Below are 24,992 nucleotides of genomic sequence, written 5' to 3'. Positions count from 1 at the left end.
AGAATTAATAAGCCAATATTATTTTATTTCATCAATTCTAATATGGCAACATTGAGCATGAATCGTACGAATATATGGCACCTTCACCGATCAAAACAAAAGCCAATAAAGTAGAACAAAACAAAAATCGATGACATTTCTGCCATGTTTTGCTTGCTTGATTATTTCAATTTTCTGTTTAATCTGTTTTTTCTTCTCGAACATTGTGGACGCTTTTAGAGGCAAAAAGAAGTTTCCTCTCTTGCATTTATTCAGCAAAACTTAACAAAATTGTGACTAATCTATCCAATTAACAACAAAGAAAAATTGTGAATTAAAAAAGTTTGCATAAGGCTGGGACGTAATACCAATTTGGTGTACAATTTCGCAACAACAAAAACACGTATAATTTCAGTAATATTTTTTGTCACAGTAAAGGCTAACTGCGTTTTATTTAAAAAGGTACCATCTAAAATCATATACAAAGTTGTAAGAATACTTTGATTGCTGCGTAAGAAATTACAAATTTGGACGGAAAAAATCGTGCTGTCTCAGTGCTGGGTATGTTTTTCATGAAAATTTTACATATATTATGGTTGTTACTAAGTAAAATATGTTTCTAATTTTTCTACTAAAGCCACCAAAAAACACTATTTATTTACGCTAACATTTGAAAAGTATGCGCATTATATGTATTTATGTATATAAATATTGCCCAATTCCACCCTTTTCTAAGTTTCAGTCTACCTTGTAATTGTTAAAATAGTATTAGCTTCACGTGCGTGCGTTTGTAGCTGTCATCTGTATGTATATTTATACGTCCTTGTTACAATTTCCCAAACAGCCACCTTGCGTTCCACCCAACCGTGTACCAGCACTCATTACATATGTATGTATGTGCGTTTGTATTACAACGCGTATACAGAATTTGTATATTTTCCAATTGTATTTTCACGAATTTTGTTTTCATTTGCTGCTTTGTCGTTGGTTTTGTTTATTCCTCAGTCATTTTAGTGATAAACCCCATTCGACGAGGTATACTATTAGGAAAGCATAGGCACTGATTGTTGTGCAATGCTTGAAAAATGCATATAAAAAATTATTATATACAAGAAGACCTAAGTGAGTGGCTAAAAAAGTAACGAAAACTGATGGAGACGTTGATTTCAAGAGATTATTTTTGAACGAAGACCTTGGAGGTTATTATTGAACATTAAAAATCGAGTATATTAAAAGAAATAATTAGTTCACTTTACAGACGTTTATGTGTATATAGCTTTTAAAAACCTTGTTACATATTACACGTGTGAGAAACAATTTGTGATAAATAACAAATATTAGTGAATTTTTAAGATTTGATGCATAAATATAGAGAAGTGAAGATACTTTTTTTAACTTTAGTATCTATAATCATAATGTTGAAAATATTATTTGGATTATATTCGTTAAACTATTTCATCAAAAGTATATGTATAACCTCTTCTATCAATACTTCTAATATTTGAAATAATATATAAAAATACCAATAAACAACACCACTAAAACACTAAATATTGTTACATATTTTGTAATACTTAATGCTAATAGAATTCCTCTAACTTGCGGATTTTGTAAATTAGTAACGTTGTAATTAAAAAATAAATTATTAAAATTATTAAACAAAATTTTCAAACTCAATTACAGCTTGCAAAAATAAATATAATTCTTGAAAATAAACGTGTCTAAATCGAAAGTCGGACTTGAAAAATCGTAACTACTGTGCAGACAAAGGAAATTGTCACCAGAAGAGCAAGTCTTGATGTTAGTGGTGTGTGTTTCTACTTTCAAATAAGGCACTACAAACAAAGAAGTCATCAGTTGCAAGCGTTGAACTCAAAGCCTGTCTTTGTTAGCAAGCAATAAACCAAGTTAGGTAAAACGACTTCAATAATCAAACGGCAAACAATTTTCTTTGTGCTAGACGCGGAATCGCATGAAAAGTTGCTGCATTTAGTAATACCAAGTGTGGCGTAACAACAATTACAAAATAAAAAGTAAAGCTATTGGAATTAACAACAACAACAAAAAAGTAAACAATAATAAACAACGCAAAAATGCCAGCTGATTCGGTTTCAAGGTGAGTAGTGTTTAGGAAGTTCTATAAGTTATACTCTCTACTTTAGTGGGGTGAGAGGTAGGAAGAAGTTTGTTTGTTAGTGTATTAGAAGTTAGACAATGCATTTTCTCATATGTTTTATAATTTATATGCATTTTAAATTTTTTCTTTGGTTATACGCAGTTCATTGGCTACTGCAAATGACTAGTTTTCTGCTTTACTGCGCAATTATTTCATTGCATAGTCAAAAAAACAAGTAGATATGTGTGGACATATGAAATTAATTTGCTTCGGTGTGTGCTTTGTATTTTAAGTGTGAGGAAATATGAATACATATATACATACATACTATTACATTCTATAATATATCTATCAAGATTTGTATACATATTTATATTATATACTAAGAAAATCTTTTGAGACTTTAATTTACGATCTTTGATTGGTAGTATGAATCTCTTATATTACAATAATAACGCTTCAATATTTTCTTAAATCAGTCAGCTGTAATTTTTGGAATACAACAATATATTTAATGTCTTAAAAAAAGAGCAAAAATTTCTTAAAACGCTCTTTAAGAAAATTTTGTAGGTTAATTTTATTATATAAGTTATTTTATGTCTATAATTAGCTTATAAATAACTTAATTTTTTTTTTTTCAGAATGGACTCCAACGGCTCTGGTGGCGAGTCAAATCCGCCCGAAAATTTACTTGGTACCTCACCGGGTGCCTCAAGTTTGCGCAGTCGCACTGAGAGTGAAAGCTCTGATAAGTAAGTCATTTCAAAATAATTTCCTCTTAATGCTATAAATCTAAAATTATGCGTTTCTAACACAGATTGGCACGCTTCGTGCTGCCCAGCATGGATGGTAGTCCACCAAAGGTGCTAACACTACACGAAGTAGGTGATGTGCTAAAAAATATACAAAACATGGAACTGGTGCACGAAATTGCCATAAATCCTGAATTTAAATTCGAGCCTTACGAACCACCAGAGAACAGGTAAGACAATAAGAAATAAAAATAAAATGATTATTTTTTTTTATAAGTTAAAAAATAAACTTTTAACACGTTAGTCTGGAACGTCGCATTAAGGATATTATGCATAAAGCCTTCTGGGACGTATTGCGTGGTCAGCTTAGTGAAAATCCCCCATGCTATGATCACGCCATACAATTGTTGGCTGAGATCAAGGACTGCTTTCCTCAAATACTCTCGCAGAATAATACACGTGCCTTACAGCACATCAACGAAATACTTGACATCGATGTTATCAAGCAACAGGCCGAAGAGGGTGTCTTAGATTTTAGAGCCTATGCCAATTTCGTCATACAAATCATGGCCAAGTCATGCGCACCGGCCAGAGATGAAATGGTGCGTCAGTTGACGGAAATCGAAGATGTCGTGGATACTTTTAAGAATATACTCGAAACAATGGCGCTCATGAAATTAGATATGGTCAATTATTTGCTCGATTTTGCACGCAATGACATTATGGCCAATTCGGTGGAATATGAGAAGAAGAAGTTCAAGGAGTACTTGGAATATTACAAATGTGAGTGGAAATATACTTGTTAAAAGCACGCAATTTATTAATTCCTTTTCTCAAACACAGTTGGCTTCCCTGGCACCGAAAATTGGCTGAAGAACAGCTGTGCACATGATGCCAACAATGTGCCCTCATCACCAGAACAAACGATCTCAAATGCCTATATGGAACTTATGGACTGGGATGAGTCGAAGGAGTTCCCAGAGGTGCTATCGATTGACAAGGAGCGTATCTTGAAACTGGGTCAACGTGCTAAACGTATTTGCACATGTGCTGCGGTCATCTCTATTTGCTCGGGTGTGCCGATTATATCGCAACGCAGCGAAAATCGTGTGGCACTCGCTAAACAAATTGAAATCATTTTGCAAGGCACCACTAACGAGAAGTAAATAAATGCAAATAAGAAATGTATATAATTCGAACTTAATATATGATTTATATCTTATTGTAGAGAGCTCTTGGATTCCATAGAAAATGTGTGGCTACAAGTCAAAACCGTTATAAATGATTACTTACAAAAGGAGAAACAGCCGGTAATGGATGCTAATACGGAAGAGTTGTTGAAATCGCAAATAATGCAAGCAGGCAACAAGGATTCGCCGGTGCGTCAACTAATGTGTAAGTATCTTCTTGTTTACAAAAACTTAAATCAGAAATTAAAAAAATAAAACTTAAATTGAAAAAAAAAATCCTAACTTTTCTGTTTTCATCAGGGAAACGTTTCCAAACCTATTTCCGTTTGGCCATGCGCTCGAGAGCCGGTTTGCCACCGCCACCACCTGGTTATGCGGATTTCAAAGATGAACTCGAGGCCTATTGTACTGCCTTAAAACGCGTAATTGCCTATAATCATTCCGTCTTCGGTGAATACTTTATGCGTGTGCTCACACAACAGCCCTTCACAAGCAGCGCAGCAGCAGCAACTACGAGCGATGCCACAGCTGCTGCAAGCGCTACAGAAAAGGAGCAAGCAACCATTGAGAGCACAGCCGCTGTTGCTACTGCCGATGAGAAGGCTTCGAATAGCCAATAATGGAAATGCATGTTAGCGTAACGTAAACGACAAGCGACAGTATGTGCTGTGTGTGAATGTGTGGTGCCGTTGTTGTTGTCAGACAAGTGCTGCCATTGGCACAAATTGATTTCATTTAATAAATCGGAAGTTTTGTAAACGAACTAACCAAACGTGAGCCAACACGTGACTGAAGTGGGGCCCGAAGTGCCGGCGCATTTATGATTTGAACTGTGACGTTTAAGAATTTGGGCAGAAAATCGAAAAAAACCAAATTTACTTTCCTAAAAATACTCCAACTTAATTTAATTAAAAATGGATAACGTTAGAAACAAGCAAATTGAATGAGATTATAATGAAGAAATGCAAAGTTGAAAATCGTAAAAATTATATAAATTCAAACGTTAAAACGTGCTAATTAGTTTATTTTTAATAACTGTTTCACAAAATTATTAAATGAAGAAAATAAGCAAAATTCAATGTGAAATTATAAGCTGAGTTAAAAAAATCGAAATCTTTAATTTTATTTATTGGCAAAAGATGCCTGCATAACGCCAATGAAATTTGTTTGAAAAGTATTGGAAAAATTGGTGCTGCTCGTGAATGAGCGCGAATGAGACTTGAACTTATTTGTGGTTATGTTTGATAATTACCGTACTTTAGTCACTACGCAACTGTTTATTATCAGCACAATTGAATATGAAAAATTCTTTACACTAAAAACTTGTTCGAATAGATATTTTTTTCTTTCGATTTCGAGTAGCTATTTGCATATAAATCATTTAGAATCAACCAAGTACTACTTTGAGTTGAAAAATTATTTATAAAACCTCAAACTTAACCACCAACATTGAAGTGATATCGATTTTTTATTTACCAAAATTTTACGAATTTTTGCACACATACATACATACATCTGAATATAAACTGAACTGAATATAGTGAATGTCATATTTAAAGGAATGAAACTAGCCTATAAAAAATTATATTGCGCACCAAATGTTGCAATAACTATCCTTTTTTGTTATAATTTTTACTGCATTAATTTACATATTTATTTATTTTCTTCATAGAAAAGATGATTTCTTAATTGGAAATGATGTGTTGTGATATTGAAAATTATTATTAACATTAACCCTATTACTACCTATACATATATGGAATATATACATTATACAAGCGAATATGATATACATTTACATATTACTAGAAACATACATACATACAATACATACATATGCGTAATATTCATGGTTGCGCCGTGGAAAAGAACTTTAACACAATTGAACATTATTTTTATCTCTAGTATATACAATTAATGTGAGAAATAAATAACAAATGATAAAACACAAAGTTTTTTATTTTAATTTTATTCACCAATAAGTTAGTTGTTAAGCAGCGAATTGCATGAGAGTGTGTTCTCAAGCTTAAAATAAAAAATAATAATAATTTACGCTAAGCTTAAAAGGCACGTTTTGCAATCCGAGTGAAAGTGAAAATTAAAAAAATGTGGAATTTGAAAAGTAAAATCGAAAAAAGTACACCAAATATACCATATATCGGATGGAAAGTGAATTTGCTTGAATTTCATTCGGAAGCGACCTGTAAATTTCAGTTAACTAAATTTCTAAGTAGCCGAATTAACAAAAATACTTGAGAGGTTATGAGGAATTTATATACATTTTTTGGTCGCTCAGACAAAATGAGTACCTCTTTGTTTTTTCCTTAATCGGTTGTTGTTGTAATGGTTACCTAAACCTACCTGAACCCGCAAGCTCAAACTAATTGTCATCGAAGTTATCTAACAGGAGGAACAGGAAACGAGCTGTTTCGATAGGATCGGATCAGAGGGAAAGGCTGTTAGATGAGTAGACTTTAGGGCGCATGTAAAGAGGTGGTTAGTTGTCGAAAGTCTGTCCCATCCGAAGTTCTGTCGGTATAGTCCTGTATATCGTCGACGTATTTCACAAAGGTACTCTTGATGGCTCTGGGAGGCGGATCGGTTTCCAGTAGGTGGGGATGCAGAGATAATTTCTACTTAAGCATGCGTCCTACTGCCTCCAGGCGACCATATTGGAGTTGCGCAGTTTATAACCGGCCGGCCGATAGACTGGTTTCTTTGTCTTTACCCTATGTGCTGACGGCTAGCGACTTGCGGATTCGTTAATCGGTCGAAATGTGTTATGCTCATAGGTACTAAATTTATTATTTTTTTTCTGCTTTATCCGTGTTTCAGAAATTATGTATAGGAAATATGTAATCGACTTTGATTTGACTTTGTTTGATGTAAAAAATATTATTTGTAAAATCTACAATCAATCAAAAATTGAATATAGAGAAGGGGCTTGTTGTTGTTGTAGGTCATAGGGTTAATATAAAGTAGTTTTAGGAAGCAATAGTCATTGGCTCGATAAAAAGGTGGATTTAGATTGGTCTCGTGTACGAAAGAGTTTGGAATAAAACCTCGAGCAGCAGAGAACAATGTTCTACAAAACCCTAGAAGAGAAAAGAACTAAAGTGGCAAACAAAGTGAAGATATAAGAGTGGAGTCGACAAAATGGCAGAAATTAAACCAAAATTTTCGTAGTAAAGCCTTATGTTCTTTTCTTCCCTTTAAAATATTTAACATTTAACATTTAAAAAAAGTTCAACTCTTCGCTTCAAAAAAGTGCAAAGAAAAATGGAATACCACTTTGATTTGTACATATTTCGTTTATTTGAGTAAAAACCAAAAACAATTTGTCAAACATTAAAAAATATACGTCATGATTAATATATATATATTTTTGTTACAATAATAGAATAATATATACGTACATACATATATATATAGTAATATACATATATTTATTTATTCATATTCATTTTTCTTTCATTAACATTATTGATTAGCATGAGAGTTAATAATATTTGTATATATGTTTGTGTGTAGTATTTTATGCACACTACTATTCATTTTATATATTATATAGTTTTTATTTTCATTATATTTTTATAGTTTACGACCCTTTTCCGCACTATTAACATTTCATTCTAAACAACTATTTTATATTAATTATTATGTAACATACACATATACATACATACACGTATTTCTTAAAATCGTTCATCAACATTCTTCGGTTTAATGTTTTATATTTTATTTTTTTAAAGCTTTTTACAAGCGCTTCGTTTTTTAACCAAAATATTTTTACGGCTTTCTAAGAATCGTACGCGCTATATATGTATGTTATGTGTATGTTTGTATACTACATAAATGTTTATATAACACTTGCTAACAAAAAATATCAATATTACTAACAATAATTTTGCATACTCACGAGCATGCGCAAATAATTGATTTGCTTGTAACATTACTAATTAGCACCACTACCAAATTGAAAAAAAAAGTTTTAAACTTTAATGTCGGCATTGGGAACGTGTTATTTAAGCAAGTTTAACAAGCTAAAATTATTTATTTGTTGTTATAGAATACAAGCGTGTGAATTAGATCGTAGTGTTAATGAGAAATGCAGTTTATTTAGAATATTATTATAATATAAATGCCGTATTGTTTGAAATTATTATTTTTATAAATTCAAATTAATTTTAGAAATGGAGTTATTCAAAATAAATTGTAACTTAAGAAATTTTAGAATTTTTTCAAATCAATTTTAGAAAATAAGGTTTGGGTCAGCGAGTTTTCAGAGATTTTAGATCTTTTAGATTTTTCAATAATAATTTTAACCCTTAAATGCATCAAAATTCGATCAAATTAATCAATTAACCCTGGAAAGTCATGCCTCGTCGTTTCGACGACGCGAGTTTTTATTTTGTACAAAAGCCGAATGAATCAGAGCTGTGAAAATTTTATTTATTTCATTAAAGATTTAAGAAAAACTGTTTGATATTGTTTTATTTAGAAGGTATATAAACCAGGTAATGTGAATATATTGATTTTAGTAGGTTTTGATAGGTAGGATAATATATTAAGGACTTTGAGTAATGTCGTCGTCGAATCGACGAGGGATGACCTCTACGTTATAAAAATAGCGATGACCTTCTAGGGTTAATTAAGTTTGGTTTACTCACAGTAGGCGTCATAAATGCTAACGGTTATTTAAAAATTACCGCAGCTTATACTCAGTTGACAGTGACTTAACGAAGTGATTTGAATTGGAGTTTGGCTTCATGCATTTAAGGGTTAAGTTCGCTTATTACAGAGAAAAGACAAACATTATGAAAATTTTATGATTTGTAATTTAAAATTTAGCTTAAAAGATTAATATAAAAAAAACATGATGTTCAAAGTTAGTTATCGATTAATTTTGAACTTTTATTTAAAAAATGCCTGGGTTCTATAAAGATATTAAATAATGCCAGATTCAACACCGGCTTTTGTTAAACATGTCAGATTTTTGTAATTAAAGATTTTATGAAAATTTTTGTTATTATTTAAGCTCTAGAAATATTTTTTAGGAGAATCGAAAAATTTTTCTATAATCATATTTTTTTTATTATTTAGCTATAAATCGGGAAATCCAGAGCAATATAGTCTACTTTTTTTTTAAATGCGCAAAATACAACATTAAAAAGAATTATGTTTGGAAATTGTGAAAAAAAAATAGAAAAGTGGCAACTACAGAGTGTAGCGATTTTTAACAACATTTTTTAATATTTTAATTGGAGATTTCATATTATTTAACGATTAGTTGAGTTGTGAAATTATGGGGCTGATTTTATAATAAATTTGACATTAAAATTTACATTAAAAAAACATTAACAAACAATAAAATTTATTTCAAGTCAGTTTTTATTGCCTTCAATACTTTGCTGAAAAAAATGGAGGTTAATTTTCTAAAAGCAAAATCAAAAATATTGTATTCCCGTCTTATTTATTTGCGAAATAAGATCTCAAACCGGCACCGAAATCATAATTTAGCAAATATTCTATTAATATAATTGTATAATATGATATAAAGATATAGATAACACAAATTAATGATAGTCTAATTGAATATCAAATTGTATTGTAAATGAAATAATATAAGTATGCAATAGTTAAAAAAAAACATTAGGTTAGAAAATCAATTTTTATGTGTAGTTAATATTAAACGAAAACTAGCGCTACAGTTAAATAGCAAAATAATGAAGAATAATGCTAGTTAGCAACTAGAAATGTCTGACTGAGTTCTAATAGACAGAAAATACTAGTTTACACATAGAAATAGCAAAATAATGAAGAATAATGCTAGTTAGCAACTAGAAATATCTGACTGAGTTTTAATAGACAGAAAACACAAGTTTACACATAGAATTTTAAATTTTTTTTGAAGACTAGTACTGATTTTTGTCAATTATCTATTGATTTCACTCTAGGCATACTATATTATCACACACCTGCCCGTCCAAGATGAAGAAAATGAGGCTTACTAATGTCGATACATATGTATATACGCTTTTATTTAACACTTAAAAGTTAATCAATGCAGTTGGTTAATAATTAGGTTATGTGTAGAGAATAATAATTAAAACGATAATGCATTCGTATTACACTAAAAACAAATCACAATGCGTTGTCAACACTTTTGATGGCTTACTATTTTCAATTTCTTTGTTGATTTTCTATTTTAGTTTTTTTTCAATATTTTTAACATATTTTATAATTACAATTTGTATTACATATAAATCGTATTTGAATAATTAATGCTTGCGGAATGTTTTTTTTTTTATTTGCAAAATTAAATAAATTAATTTCTCACTTCGATTTGCGTACTATACACGTTCGCCACACACACACAAGAATGACTACGAAACAGGGCGCCACGAATAGAATACAGAATTTCGACTGTGTCTGCTATTTCAAATAATTCGATATTCGAAAAACGTTTTGAGTTGAAATAAACGCTGTTAACTAAACGTTGTTGTTGTTATTTTGTTGCGCAGTTAACGCCTTATTGTTGCAAGCCATAACACAAGATTCGCTGACACTTCCGTTAGTCAGACGTACCGCCAAGCATTAGAGTCTAACTCACATGCTCAGCTTATAATCTAGCAGCTAGCAGGGTAGGGAGGGGCGTGTTTAGATGCGCTATGTGCATATGGTGAATTTAGCTTGCCGCCGCAACGTTGTCCTCCTCCTCCTCAGTGTTGCTCAAACCCAATATGGATTTATGCTTTTTGTATTCCGCATAACGTACGTGCGCATAACTGTATTATGATTTAAATAATTTTTGAAAATTTAGTTAATGAGTTTTTGAAACAATTTGTTTTTTTTCTGATTTTTTGTCAATTTACATGCACTGATACTTACTCGGCATAATCGAAATCGATAGTGGAATGTTCCGCTTGTATGAGCGACCACACGGTCCAGAGCATGTGTGCGGCCAACGCGAATTGGTTCACCTGCAAGTACAGGCGTTCCACTTCGGCGTCGGTGATGTGTGAGCGTTGCAAGTACTCCTGCAGGTAGACGCGCAGCCAGGCCAGCTGAAAGTCACGCTTCGGATAGCGTGAGAAGTCCGCTTCGTCGACGCCGGCAAATTCACAGAAATGATTTCCAATATCGAATGCCTGAAAATTGTAATCGGCATATTCGTAGTCAATGAAGTTGACACGCTGCTCCGCCTCCAAGTAGACAATATTGCCCAGCAACAGATCGTTGTGGGCGAAAACCACGGGGCTGTTTAGGCGTTCGAGTCGCCTGTAGAGCTCGTTGAATTCGTCGCGTAAACGTTTTATGGGCAAGAAAGTCTCCTCAACTCTGTAATGGGTGGGGGTGGGTGGTTGGTTTTTTTTCATGTGAGTGAAGGCAAAAAAATTTGCGCAACGCACAGCGGGAAGAGAAAAAATCAAGAAGAAAAGCGTTCAGTTTAGTTGCTTACAACTTTTGCATTATATTTTATGTAGTACTTAGTGCTATATGTGTTTGTTTTTTTTGTATGTGTGACTGCTAAGCTAAATGTACTGAATGTGATTGATTTACTTTGAATGAAGTGATTGTTTTTAGTCTGCTTATATAAATTGAAATTTTACGGCATACAACTAATTAAAATTAATATTTTTTTGTTTGTTATAATATACAGTTATAAATTAATGTTAAAGGCAACAAAGAATGCTATTTCAAATGAGTTGTGTTTTTAGTTTTAAAAAAAGTAAGTGAAAAAACATTACTAGTTTCATATGGAATCGAAAATCGAATGGTACGAATGAGTAGACGATCGATCGAACGGACGAGTGAGCGGGTGTAGGCAAGCGAGCGAAGAAGACACAACGACAAATGGACGCAGCAGTAGTGCAAGCGACGAGTTTCTGGTAGGCAGTTCCACGACGCGCCTGCTGGCACCTAGTGGGTACCAAACGCATGCCACGAGCAGTCCCACGAAAGAGCGTCAACGAAAAGCCAAACGATCTACGGCTAACGATTTATATGCTAACAGCCGAATAAGAGCACAGACGCCACATCATTTTCGAACGGCACATTTTTTTCGTTTTAAAGTGCGTCAAATAGTTAATATGAACGCTCCTACACCGCCACGAGATTCCAACACTCTCAATTGCCCATATCGCCTCTCCTCTCGCTATATGCCCAATCGATTGCGAAACAACGCGCGCGCAACAGCGTTCTTTTGCCGCAATGCACACAGGCACAGTCGCAGGCGTAGCCATTAGCCGCAGCCGAAGCCTGTATGGCCCAAGCCGTAGCCGTTTGGGACGCCGCGTTGCCTCCCCCATCCAAGTCCATCATTGCATTCTAAACATTCTTTGGGTTGGGGTGGCCTACAAAATAATGAGTTTGGCATGTGACGAAATAAATTTCGTATTTCGACGTTGCAAATTACCTTTTATGCTTCTCGGGATCACTAAAACGCTCAGGTACCAAATCGAAGAAACTCTGCGTCTTATGCCACAACATTGGCACATGCGGTACTCCGCCGCCACCACTACCACCACCACCATTGCAAGCAGCCGGCGTTTCCTGCACCTGCACACGACGATGCATCTCGGCCATACGTGTCGCTACCAGTCGCCAAATCTTCGGTTCCAAAACACTTGTCGGCTTCAATGTGACACCAGGTACAAAATCGTAAACTAAACCATTTTTGAATGTGGCAAATAGTGTGGGCGCAAACCCGTACGTATGCAACAGCTGTATGTTGCGTGTCTCGGCTTTGCGATCGATCAGCAGATCGGTTTTGTTACCATAGACACGCACCAGCGCTACATTGCTATCATTAGCGATCGCAGCACTGTTGCAGCTTTCATCTTTTGCGTGCGCATTGTTGCTGGCATTTTGACTATCTATGTCAAGTGCACTCGACGTAGTCACCTCTGAATCCAATGTATCCGTGTCGCTGATATTGCCCGAGTCATTATTGTCGTCCAACAGTGTGGATGATGCCAAGGTTGAGGGTGAGTGTGGTGTGTCATTGCCATATGCGCAGTCTGTGTCGCATTCATTGCCATTGCTGTTAGCTGTTGTTGTTGTTGTTGTTGTTTGTGGTGGGGGATTATAGAAACAACCGACAAGCTTATTTGTGATGCCATCGGTGAATTTCTAGAATTGCACAAAAAAGGAAATTATAAAAAATCATTAAAAATGTTTGCATATTTGTACGAATTCGTTTGCCTGATTGCCGCTAATCATTCCGTGTATATCATCCAATTGTGTGCTTAGCTTAATGGGTGTCCACTAAATGATATGTATCATAACAATCATTACTGCCACTGACACACATACATACGAGTGTAATATGTGTGTGTGTCCATTCCGTGACACAGAGCACTTGACATGATAACACTGTTTTGCTTTCCAAATTGCTCAAATTGCTCAGCTGTGTGTGCCTTGGGTTATGCTTTTGGAGCATAGAAATTAACCCTTATGGCTTCGAATGTGCACCACACAACAAGTGGAAAATTGGTGGAATTGTTGCGATTTGTGTTTCATTACAATGACCTTGTCCCTCGTACGGTGATGTAAATTGTTTTGATCCTCACAATTTGTTGGCTGACACTTTCCGCATGCAGCTGGTGTCAACCCCATCACCAACACGATCACTATCCATTCCTCCATTGTTGATACATACATATGTCAACTTCAATTAACTCAATCCGCATTTCAATTAAATTAAGCCAATTCATAGTCACTTTATCACACTTCACACAAACACACTTGAAATTTTGAAACATTTTTATTAATCGAATGAAATTTTGGTTAAGTGATTCATTATCGCATTTGAAAATTCACCGCTGTGAATTTCATGCAATTTATCGCGTAATCATTCAATCTGAACTTTTCAGTTAAAGATTTTAGGTAATCATTAGGCCAATTGGTTTAAATTAAGTTAAATTGCGGGAAGCATATATTATAATAAACAAAATAATATATTATATAAATCCGTTCAATCAGGTCAATTAGTTGAGGCAATATAGTTAATTGACTCAATTTGTTTGGTATTCAAATGTACTCAATTTAGTTGTACTCAATTTAGATTTTCTCAATTATTTTTACAGGGCTAATGGGAGCATAGATGCTTTATATTGCCAGTGAAAAAGGAATTAAGCACTTTATTTTTTTTTAAATTGCGAAATTTTCGTAATAGTTCAATTAGACAGTTTCCCGGTACATTGTATGATATAAAAATGAAGATAAAATTATTTTCATTGAAAAACTTAATGTGTAAAAAGCAAACAAATACACTTTTCAAAATTGCGTTTGGTTTTCTGACCTTCTTTGGGCTTTGGTATGAAGAAATATTAATTGAACGATTTTGATTGCAACTTTTTAATGGAATAAACGCAAACATTTTGCTGAAAATTTTGAATTTGGACCATTAAAGCCACAAGTAGTTGACAGGACGAAGCAAATTGTGTTTGAAAATTGCCTTTTTAGTATTAGAAAGATAATATTCTGGTTTGAATCATGTGATGGGCTCAAAACATTGTGGATATGAAGTATGTACGGCGGATGAGATATGCATTTCGTTCTTATAATTTAACATTTGGCCCCTGGAGTCATCTGGCTGAGCAATATTCCAAAAGTACTTAAGGATTGTTTTCTGACGCTACAAGAGCAACAAAAATAGTTTAAACGATCTGAGGATATATATGTGCTTGGCGGCAAGCAACTAACTCATCCTTATAACATTATACGGTTCCTACAAATTTATAGATTTGTATGCACTTGTTATACGAGGGCTGCTATATATATTTCTGGCCTTTCGTTCGCTATATATATTTCTACAGGGAATTAAAAAATTCATCTCGGCCAAAAAATGGAATTAACTCGTGAACATTTTCGTGCGATCATTTTTCACAACTTTCGACGTGGATTATCGCGACAAGAGTGCATCGATGAACTAAAATCTTTGTATGGCTATGAAGCACCATCCTATAGCACTGTGAAAAACTGGTACAACGAATTCAATCGTGGCCGACGCTTGCTCAAAAACGAATTCCGTGAAGGTCGTCCAAAAACAGCCGTTGTGCCAGAAAACATTGATGCCGTACGTGAACTGATAATGCAAGACCGTCATGTAACACACCTTCAGATAAAGGCATGCCTATGCATTTCTCCCACCAGCGTACATTCGATATTGCATGAACACCTGGCCGTAAAAAAGGTTTGTTCTCGTTGGATCCCGCACAATTTGACAATCGCTCAAAAAAAAGACTCAAAAAAAGTGCTTCGAAAATTGGTTTGAGCGCATGCAAAAGTGTATAAATCTTGATGGAGAATATTTTGAAAAACAACAAAACCATTTTCGTTGATAAATATTCCTATTTTCATTATTAGACCAGAAATATATATAGCAGCCCTCGTACGTAAGACTAAAGATTCATTTTATGTACTGTCTGTCTATTTAAAAATACCTGTATACAAACAATTCATAAAAATGGGCATTTCACATTTGTTCGTATCTTAACTTATCAATAGAACTGACAGCTTTCACACGCATGTCTAGTAATTATTTAATTACACGTTCATGTAATTAGCATTTAACTGAATCGTGTCTAATTAACATACTGCACAAAAAATAGTTAATAGAATAGAGTAAATTTGCGTTAATTCAAAAAGTTCCAATTAGACTTTGAAATGGAGTTAAGGAGAAAGTAATTATCGCTTTGATCAAATCGAGTACTATTCAAACCACAAAATCTAGACAGTATTCAATTATAGAAAAAATAAATAATTAAGTATCAAGTGAGACAACTTTCATAACTTAAGCTTATATTAAAGCATAAGCTTTATCATAAATCGGGATTTATATGGTTTTTTTGTGACTACGTCAAATTATAAAACACCAACTATATGTCTACTTGAACTAAGTAAGCAAATGGAGAATTTATAGATTTATTAGACAGACGTGTTAATTAATGACAATAACAGTAAATGAATCAGGTAGCCATGTTAGATTAATTATATAAACTATATATTTACAGTTATAGATTAAATGATTGTCATATTTATTAAGTATGCACGTTTTGTACTAGTTTTATATTATTGGAATAATTATTCGACATGTGACTGCATTTGCATTGTTTTATTTATACTGGTAACCTTACAGACTGTTAAATGTGTGCATTATAGTTCATATACAAACATACACATTTACTAATAAATCGTGAGTGATTCCCATAAAAGTAAAAAATGATTTATTAACAAGATAATGCGAATTATTTACAAACGTCTGACAACTTAACAACTATCATTGCAATAAAAACAACAAATAGGTTTTAAAAAGCGAATAAAAGGGCGGAGTGAAATCAGTTTTAAATCAAGGTGCACTGTTCTTATGGGTTTCATTTTGATTGGGTAGAACTTTTTATCGGATGAGGGCGTTACATCACTACTTTGATGCATTGAACAGGATTATTTCTGCTGTGGTAGTATAACTTACATTTTATATGGAAAAGTTTGGATGTAATTTTTTTAGAAAGAGGCTTCATTATAGACCTTTTTACTACAAAATCTTTCAATGATATAACAAAATGACAATAATATTGGGTCAACAACTTTGCTTCCGCCGTTTTCCAATAGATGTCTCAAGCACTGGTCGATTAAATCGATTAAATCGTTTTATATCGATCTTGGACATTTGTGTTAACATTAACCCAACAAAATTTTGTAGAGATCTGTTTGCATCCCAAACTTATTCTCAATTGAAAATGTCACTTTTTGAGCCGTATTCTCGACATTTGCGGGAAATTTTGCTTTTCTCTTTTAATTCCAAGAAAAGTGCGGCTGAGGCTCATCGAATGCTTTCGGATACGTACGGTAAGGCTGTCCTAAGTGAAAAAAGCCTTAAATTTACAAAAAAAACGGCGGAAGCAAAGTTGTAGACCAATAATATTTATGAATGAATTATAAATGGTTGAAAGGATATGATATTCATAGACTATCAACCAATATACTTTGCTATAATTGACAAAAAATATATAGTAATGAGAAAATTTATTAGCCTTACACCTGCAACTTAAACACTTGTGAATGAATATCCATTGCATATGCCTAAATACATATTTATGTATTATGTATACATAGTTATCTAGATATTGACATTTCACAGCTGTTCCTATCTTATCTTATCACGTGAATTGCGAAATTTCGCGTGATTTTCAAGTAATTAAGTATATATTGCAGCAATTATCTATTTATCAGCTTATTTATGTACATATTTATCCGAATCATGGGTAATCAATTGCAAACGATTACTGAATGTAGTAAAAATGTCTGCACATGAAATAGATAAGGTCACGTTAATACATAAAGTGCACATGTACATACTATATATCTTATATATAAGTGTACTTGGGTGTATGATTTGGCAAAGCCTACGGATTATTTTTGACTTAAGATTAGAAATTCTTGTGGAATTTCAATAAGTTCAAAGTTTATTACACGTGAACGGACAGTCAATAAACTCCGTGAATAGGTACCATTAATAGTAGGCTCGAAATCAAGGCCTCCGCTAAGATACCGTTAGGACTTTAACCCTAGACTAGTGAAAATCATTCCCAAAGTAAAATTAAAAATATCCTGTATTAAATATATTTTCACTAGACTAAATTGAATTTACCTCTGATAGATCTTGTCATTTTATGAGATGAATTAGGCCTTGTATGGGTTACTAGTCGCGTCTAGTCGATGTAAGCTATATTGAAATTATTTTTCTGGAACAAACAAGTTCTTTAGCATGTTTCGGCAAATCAAATGCAATTGATTTGGATTCAATATTATATTCTAGTCCCTTATTAATAACATAATGACAAAAAAATGATACAAGGACTTTCACAGACCAATAGAAATTAAAAATTGTTCCTAAAAAGCGACTAGGCAATTATACATTTATTTTGAACTAGTGAGAATACATTTTATTCAAACATACTTCAATATATATATATATTTAGATACATATACAACCGACCATGCCCATACCCACACATTTTTGTAGTGCAAGAGTCAAAGAGTCTATTTTTGGCCAGCCACCCCAGGTTGTCGTTGTAGTCAATGTGATGACAGCAGAGGGTGAGCGTGGTATTTTAGTAAAAAGAAGAGAAAATGGGAATAACTTAAGAATAAATAATCAACGATGAGGTATCAGTACAAAAAATATAAAAAAAAAAACACAAAGAACCGACGAAAGAGAAATCTTGTCACCATGATTATATGTACACACACATCCACCTCCCGCATACAAATCTTGCTACGTAGAAGATAATGACGAAATAATACAAACTGACTAATTTCTACACTTAGTATTTAATATAAAATAAAATATAAAACAACAATTGTGCAAATACTAACCAAGTATACACATATGTATAAGAAAGACGCGCACAAATACATATACAAGTAAACAAAAATAAAAATAAAACTTTTGCGATTGGTTAGCGGCGACAGCGCCGTTTTTTTTTGTGAACGACGTGTAGCCGCGTAATAGGTATAAGAGCATTGCGTGTTTAAAAACGTAAACAACAACAAAAAAATAAGCAGATTCCGCACGGATCAGCAGTCCCGGTACAAAGATCAAACAATTACTATATACTTTATAGATACTACTGAGGGACTGACTACATATGGATGGATAAGAAATAAAACTATAAAAAGTAAAATAAAAGCATATTTTTGGGGTTTTTTTGATATTTACATATACATATAAGCAAGTGTATGTATCAGACAGGTGCTAATGGGCACTTATCAGAATATATATGTATGTATATAAATATATGTATGATATGTACCCACAAATTCTAAAAGCTTGTGGTCTTATGATAAAATCACAATAAACAATTCACCGGTTATTTTTTCACGCTTTTTGTTTTTGTACCAATTTTCTTAGCACTCTAATAATGAATAGAAGGAAATGAAAGCAAAACCGGTATGAGAAAGCGTGCAAAAAATGTATAAATATAAGTATATACAGGTAAATATGTATGTTTGCATTGCTGTCTTTACACCATGTATTCTCATATGTTTATGTATGTATGTATGTATGTATGTAAATATGTAAATTAAAATTTTTAATTTATTTACCTTTCAAATACAAGTCACGCAAATCAAATTTGTACACCAACAAGTTAATAATTGTGTAGTAAATAACTATAAACAGTGGCAATAAAGCTATAATGAGTTCAGGGACAGGTAATATTTGTAGATATGAGAAGGTATGTATGTATGTATGTCTGTGTAATAAAAACATAAACAAATCTAAAATGTAAACAACTATATGAAATTTATAGCATTGCGACGAAAGCGGTTGTAATTAGAGTAGCGGGCTAATAAAAATTAACCTAGATATCTCCGAAACAGACCGAGACTGGGAGGTATAGTTCAATACAATTTTCATTACTATATCACATTTTAATAATCATATGTGCCTATATATTGAGAATATGTATTCTAAAGAAATATATAGACAGATTGCGGAAGAGTGTTCCCACATCGACGGTAATATCGGTTCTGCGTAAGCGGAAAGGTGCCGATTTTTTATGCGACTATTCACCATGCGCCAAATCTTGGAGAAGACCCGTGAAAAGAGGATCGACACACATCACCTTTTCGTCGATTTTAATACTGCACGAAAATGCAAGTTACCTTTATGCCCCTATGTCTGAAGATTCCCGAAAAACTACAACACCAAAAGCTCCGCCAGGATCGGGGAGGACCTCTCCGAGCCGTTCGACACCAAATGAGGCTTCAGACAAGGTGACTCACTATCGTGTGACCTCTTCAAATAGAGAGCTAAATAGAGAAGGTACAATCTTCTATAAGAGTGTACAGCTAGCGTACGCCGATGATATTGATATCATCGGAAGCAAAAACCGCGCCGTTAGTTATGCTTTTTCCAGACTTGATAAAGAAGCAAAGCGTATGGGTCTGATGGTGAATGAGGACAAGACGAAATCAAACAAACAGTCAGCGCCAAAATCTACAAGTCCCTCATCATTCCCGTCCTACTTTATGGTGCAGAAGCGTGGACGATGTCAATATCCGATGAGACGACACTTGGAGTTTTCGAGAGAAAGGTTTTGCGGAAGATTTATGGTCTCTTAAACACTGACATCGGCGAATACCGCAGACGATGGAACAGCGAATAAAAAGACAGCGGCTCTCTTGGTCATGTTGACCGAATAGACGCAATACCCGCTGGGGTAGCCGAGGAAGACCTCCACTCCGTTGGAAAGACTAGGTGAATAAGGACCTGGCAGCACTTGAGATTTCCAATTGGCGGCGGTAAACTCGGCTATAACCGCGTAAGCGTTTCCTTCGCCAATTAAGAAGAAGAAGGACGTCATTTTATCGAACAACAACAAATAATATTATATAATAGTACTTAAATTGAGTACAGGGTTTAAAACCGAAGATTCATTTAAATTTAATAAAAGTAGATCATATAACAACTCAAAAGCACATGGAAAATTTAAAATCTTGATAAACTATATTCGGAATATATTCAGAATTGTTGCTCCATCAATTATCATTTAAATTTGTTTTATTCATGTAAAATAATCATAGAATAAATAGAATATAGCTGGGACAGTAACCGAACAACTTAATCTCGCTATAAAGTAGACCTATACTTTCAGGTACTGGTGTATATTAAATTACACGGTTATGTAAAATCGTGAAAATAAATTGCGTCTAAATTATAAACAATAATTGCATTGTTGTAATTGTTTTTTTTTTTTTTTTATAACTTATCACATGTCAATATACAAAACACTAGTATAACTATAACTTTTAGAATTTACTGAGATAACTAAACTAAAATATAAATCATTTAAGCACTCTCGATAAGATCTCTCACTATCTCAAACTCTAATATAAAACACATTATTTGCGCAAATAAATTAACTTAGTGCAAAATATTTGCAAAGAACGCAATTAAAATGGTAAATAATACTTCAATTTAAAAAAAATTACGACTAATATAATACATAATGCTGAAAAAATTTTAGATTACTGTTCAGCAATAAAACAAAATTACTAAATTAGTACTTTAAAGTTAATCAGTAACTGCTTTTTTCTGACATATTTCATAGTAGACGTCATCTAATTAACACTCTTATCATAATAAGAGCTTATGCGATTACAAAGAGATTACTGATAAAACTGCAAACGGACGTATGGCATATATGTATTATATAATATATACATAAATGTGTATAAAATTTCTGAACAATTTTATAGTATGCGAATTGCTCATAAGTGTGGCGTCAATTGGCTAGCAACTAAAAAAAAAATAAATAAACAAATTTACATTAAAACACTTGCTTTTATCAATGAGTTTGTCAATATGTTGATAAGGAATGTATTTAGCCACGCGCTTTTTAAACTCTTTTAGCGCACAAACGGGTGCTACTAATTTTTTTTAAAGATAGATCTTAAGATCTCTATAATTTATTTTATTTTATAAAGTTTTAAATCCTGTACTCCGTTAATCGATAAACTATATAGCAAAATTTTCTTCTAGAACTGTAGAACATAAATATCTGAAAGTCGAAGCTCCGTCATAATGATTATCAAAAAATGCTTGAGAAAGTGGTAGTTGTTTAGTTTCTCTAGGGTTAAATATATATATATATATTGTCAGAGTCAATGTGTATATGTATGACACCTAAGGTCACTAAGCATTTATGAGGCTGATAACATTGGTATAGGAGCTGGCGCTTCTAAATACTTCAAAATTTTGATATGGTCACTTTTTATGTTTCCCAACATGCGAGTATCAACGGAAATTCTAAAGTTTCTACTTAAAAATATTAATGACGTTTGTGTTTAAAATCTACGATTTTTGCATAAAATTACGTGAATATGTTTTCTAGAAAAATAATTCTCTCATTCTAATTTGTATGCATAAAAAATAAGAAACGTTGTAGAAGTATCTGGAAATAATAAACAATTGCCAAGTGTTAAACATGCGATATTTTGCCTCATTATAGATTTTAAAATATAGTAAAAAGGTGTTTATGCAGCTGCAGCTTTCAATGTAGAAAGAAATAAAATTTAAATAATATATAAATAATGTACATATGTTTTTGAAAGTAATTTAAAAACCAATACTAAAAGCTTGTACGCGTTGGAAAAGTCTAAAAGGAATAATACTGCTAATTACAATATTGAGAGCAAGTAAAACAGCAGCAGGTTGTAAGTGTTACACGAAACAAGTTACATACAAATAGTCTGCCTACATTGTATACACAATGTATAATATTGGCAACAAAATCTGCTTGTGCAAATGTATGTGCCATATGTATGTAAATTTTATTAAAACACATACGCACAATAACCGAATTTGCTCTCAGTATAAATGTCGAGAACCTTTAAAGTGATAAGAATGCTATAAAGCACAATATTTATGCCACAATACAAACACACGCATTGATATACATACATACAGTGCAAACAATAGTATCTATGTATAAATATTTATTGTAATAAAATGTGACGTTCATTATAGTACAAGCGAAAAGAATCCGGTTAAGTTAAAGCAAAAAAAACAAAAAAACACACATTTACTCCGACATGATGATGGATGATAACCGCGACTTAAGCGGACATAAATAATTTTCACTGTGTAATTACATACACATTATGTACTTCCTTAAACAATTAATAAACTTAGTTCCTGTCTTGTTCATAACACAAAGCGTTGCTATTGCTGGCGTCTAATTATAGTAGATAATCGAAAAAAATAAACAAGTATCTAACTAATAAATAGAACAGATAGCAAGTGCATACAGATTATATATGTATGTACACGCAAAATCTTTGAAGTTATTAAATGGCATGTTGGAAATTTCCACAATTTGTTTTTATTGGAGTAATGCAAATATTTCTCCAGCTGACAGAGGCAATAGGAAAATTGTAATTATTTTGAGGTCTCAAGAACTCAAATAGTGGTACGAGCATTTTTAGGCACATTGAGCTAGTAAATATTTGGTTTGGCCAGTGCAAACATTATATTTAAACCGTTAAAAGCGCTCAACATCACTTAATCGAATTCAGCAACAAATCAAAAAATAATTATATTTATAACTTTTTAATATGTGTGTGCAGTACTCACTTTAAATTGTACATGACTAATGTTCCAGTGTGGTCTTATCACTTTCAGTATCTCTTTGGCACCGCTAATTACGTCCTCGCCAATGTGTATGGGTACAAAAACTGGAGTTACAATTTTCTCACTATTGCTGCTGCTGCTGTGGTTCGTAATATCGCTATGCTGTTGTTTAGAGTTCAATGCACCATTCAAAGCACTATTTGAGGAATGCAACTTTTGACCAACACTGCTAATGCCAACATTAACACCAACAACACCGGCACCTATTGCTGCTGCCGACGAACCATTGTGCGCTACTTTCGGATGTAAAACACTACCAGTCGTTGCAGTGGTGTTCTCCTTATAGCTATTGAATTTGGTTTCTGTGCCCATACTAGTTTGCAGCACTCGTGAATTATTAGAAATTTAGGAAGGTACTTATTATTTCAATATACTTCTTTTTTTCTGTGGGTATAATTTTATCCACTTTTTGCTGATTTGTAGCAGTAATTTGTAATTTTTCCTTACAAATATTATTGATTAGTTTACCAGACCAATATGTATATTTTCTAATAAAACTTTTAAAAACTGTGGTTTCGTTTGTTTAGATTTTCGTTTAAAATGCTCTTTTATTTACATCCGCTCGCTCGCTTTGTTTGGCTTTTATATATTTTTTCCAATTTTGTTTTTATTACAAATTCAACACTTTTTTGTTTGACGTTTTGTGCTTTTGCTATTTTTACGGCTGATTGGACAGCTGTAGTAAATTTTGCTCTTTTTTATGTAGGTGACGTTCTCCTTACCGGTAGGTGGAGAAACGTTTCTCCTCCTTCACCTTTATTGCTGATCAGCTGATTTTTCTCCTTTTTTCTTATATGCTCTTTACTATTCTCTTTCAAAAATTTCAACTTTTCTATTTCAACGTTTTGCGCGCGAAGATTATGCTGACGACCGCCAGAAAGAATTATTTCAAAAATTCAAGTAAGAATTGTGCCTTGTTATATGCAAATTCCTTTACTAGTACACGTTTTTTGCTACGCGCTCTTTAGCGAACGTTGTACTGTTCGTTAAATTGGTGTTGTAGCGCTCCTCTCGTCGACACGTCTATTCGGTTTTGTTTTTGCTTTTGCCTTTATGACGGGCTTCCGATTTGATTCTATTTTTATCGATTTTTCACGTAATGGATTTCGTTTGCTAATTTCTACCTCTCCCTTTTGCACTGTGTTCGTTTTTTTTTTGTGTTCTATTCTTTGCACAAAATGTTCAAAATCCTGTTCCTCCTTCAACAATTATATGAGTGAATTGCACTTTTTAGCAGGATTTTCTTATCCTACTGTATGAACATACGTTAATTCAATTCCTTTGTATACAGCGAATAAGAGTTTTCTTTATTTTTTTTGCTAAATGCAATCAGAAATCGAGTAAATGCTAAATATTTATCACTTTGAATTTATGCACATCTAATCTTGGCCAAATCTCTTTGTAAACTGAACGATTGAGTGCCGCACAGAAAACACTAGCACTCGCATGCTCTGCTATCGCCGTTTTGCCCCTGTGTGGTGAAATACTAGCGTGAATGCTACCAGACTGCGAAAAATATTGTCGTGTTGAATAGTGCGCAGAAATTTTTAAATAAAACTACTATTGTTTACAGTAATAATTGATTTTTTTTTTTTATTTACTTACGATTATACATATAACACATTTTTCAAACATTTTATTGAATAATTATTTTATTTTATTTATAATTTGTAATATTAAGTGTTTTCTTTTTTGCTGTTTTTTTGTAAATAATTATGTACTTATCAGTGTATAACATGTAATATTAGTGT

At 33.0% G+C, this 24,992-nt stretch overlaps 3 protein-coding genes across 4 annotated transcripts in view; 1 reads left to right on the top strand and 2 right to left on the bottom strand.

Moving 5' to 3' along the window:
- The window catches only part of LOC105210522 (protein gone early), a 92,451-nt gene extending 69,126 nt beyond the window's left edge, over positions 1-23,325 (bottom strand). Inside the window, exon 1 of the mRNA XM_054232271.1 lies at positions 23,185-23,325. The gene's annotated coding sequence lies outside the window, so the exon portion shown is untranslated. The remainder of the gene's footprint in view (positions 1-23,184) is intronic.
- On the top strand, positions 174-5,539 carry LOC105210524 (T-complex protein 11-like protein 1). 2 transcript variants are annotated; one of them, XM_054232277.1, is made up of 8 exons: positions 174-540; positions 1,663-2,095; positions 2,737-2,847; positions 2,913-3,077; positions 3,152-3,630; positions 3,691-4,009; positions 4,076-4,242; positions 4,338-5,539. In XM_054232277.1, the coding sequence occupies exons 2-8, from the start codon at positions 2,073-2,075 to the stop codon at positions 4,655-4,657; spliced, it is 1,584 nt and encodes a 527-aa protein (XP_054088252.1). In that variant the 5' UTR covers positions 174-540; positions 1,663-2,072; the 3' UTR covers positions 4,658-5,539. The 2 variants fall into 2 exon arrangements, with proteins under 2 accessions (XP_054088252.1, XP_011179840.2); XM_011181538.3 differs by lacking the exon at positions 1,663-2,095.
- On the bottom strand, positions 10,052-24,639 carry LOC105210525 (ethanolamine kinase). Its single transcript, XM_011181539.3, has 4 exons — positions 23,185-24,639; positions 12,457-13,172; positions 10,929-11,378; positions 10,052-10,825 (listed from the first exon to the last, which is right to left on the bottom strand). Exons 1-4 carry the CDS (start codon positions 23,551-23,553, stop codon positions 10,726-10,728), a joined length of 1,635 nt encoding a protein of 544 aa, XP_011179841.2. The 5' UTR covers positions 23,554-24,639; the 3' UTR covers positions 10,052-10,725.
- Positions 24,640-24,992: the final 353 nt, after the last annotated feature.

Source organism: Zeugodacus cucurbitae, chromosome 5 (genome assembly GCF_028554725.1).
Source record: "Zeugodacus cucurbitae isolate PBARC_wt_2022May chromosome 5, idZeuCucr1.2, whole genome shotgun sequence".
NCBI lineage: Eukaryota > Metazoa > Arthropoda > Insecta > Diptera > Tephritidae > Zeugodacus > Zeugodacus cucurbitae.
This window is presented reverse-complemented; position numbering and strand designations above follow the sequence as displayed.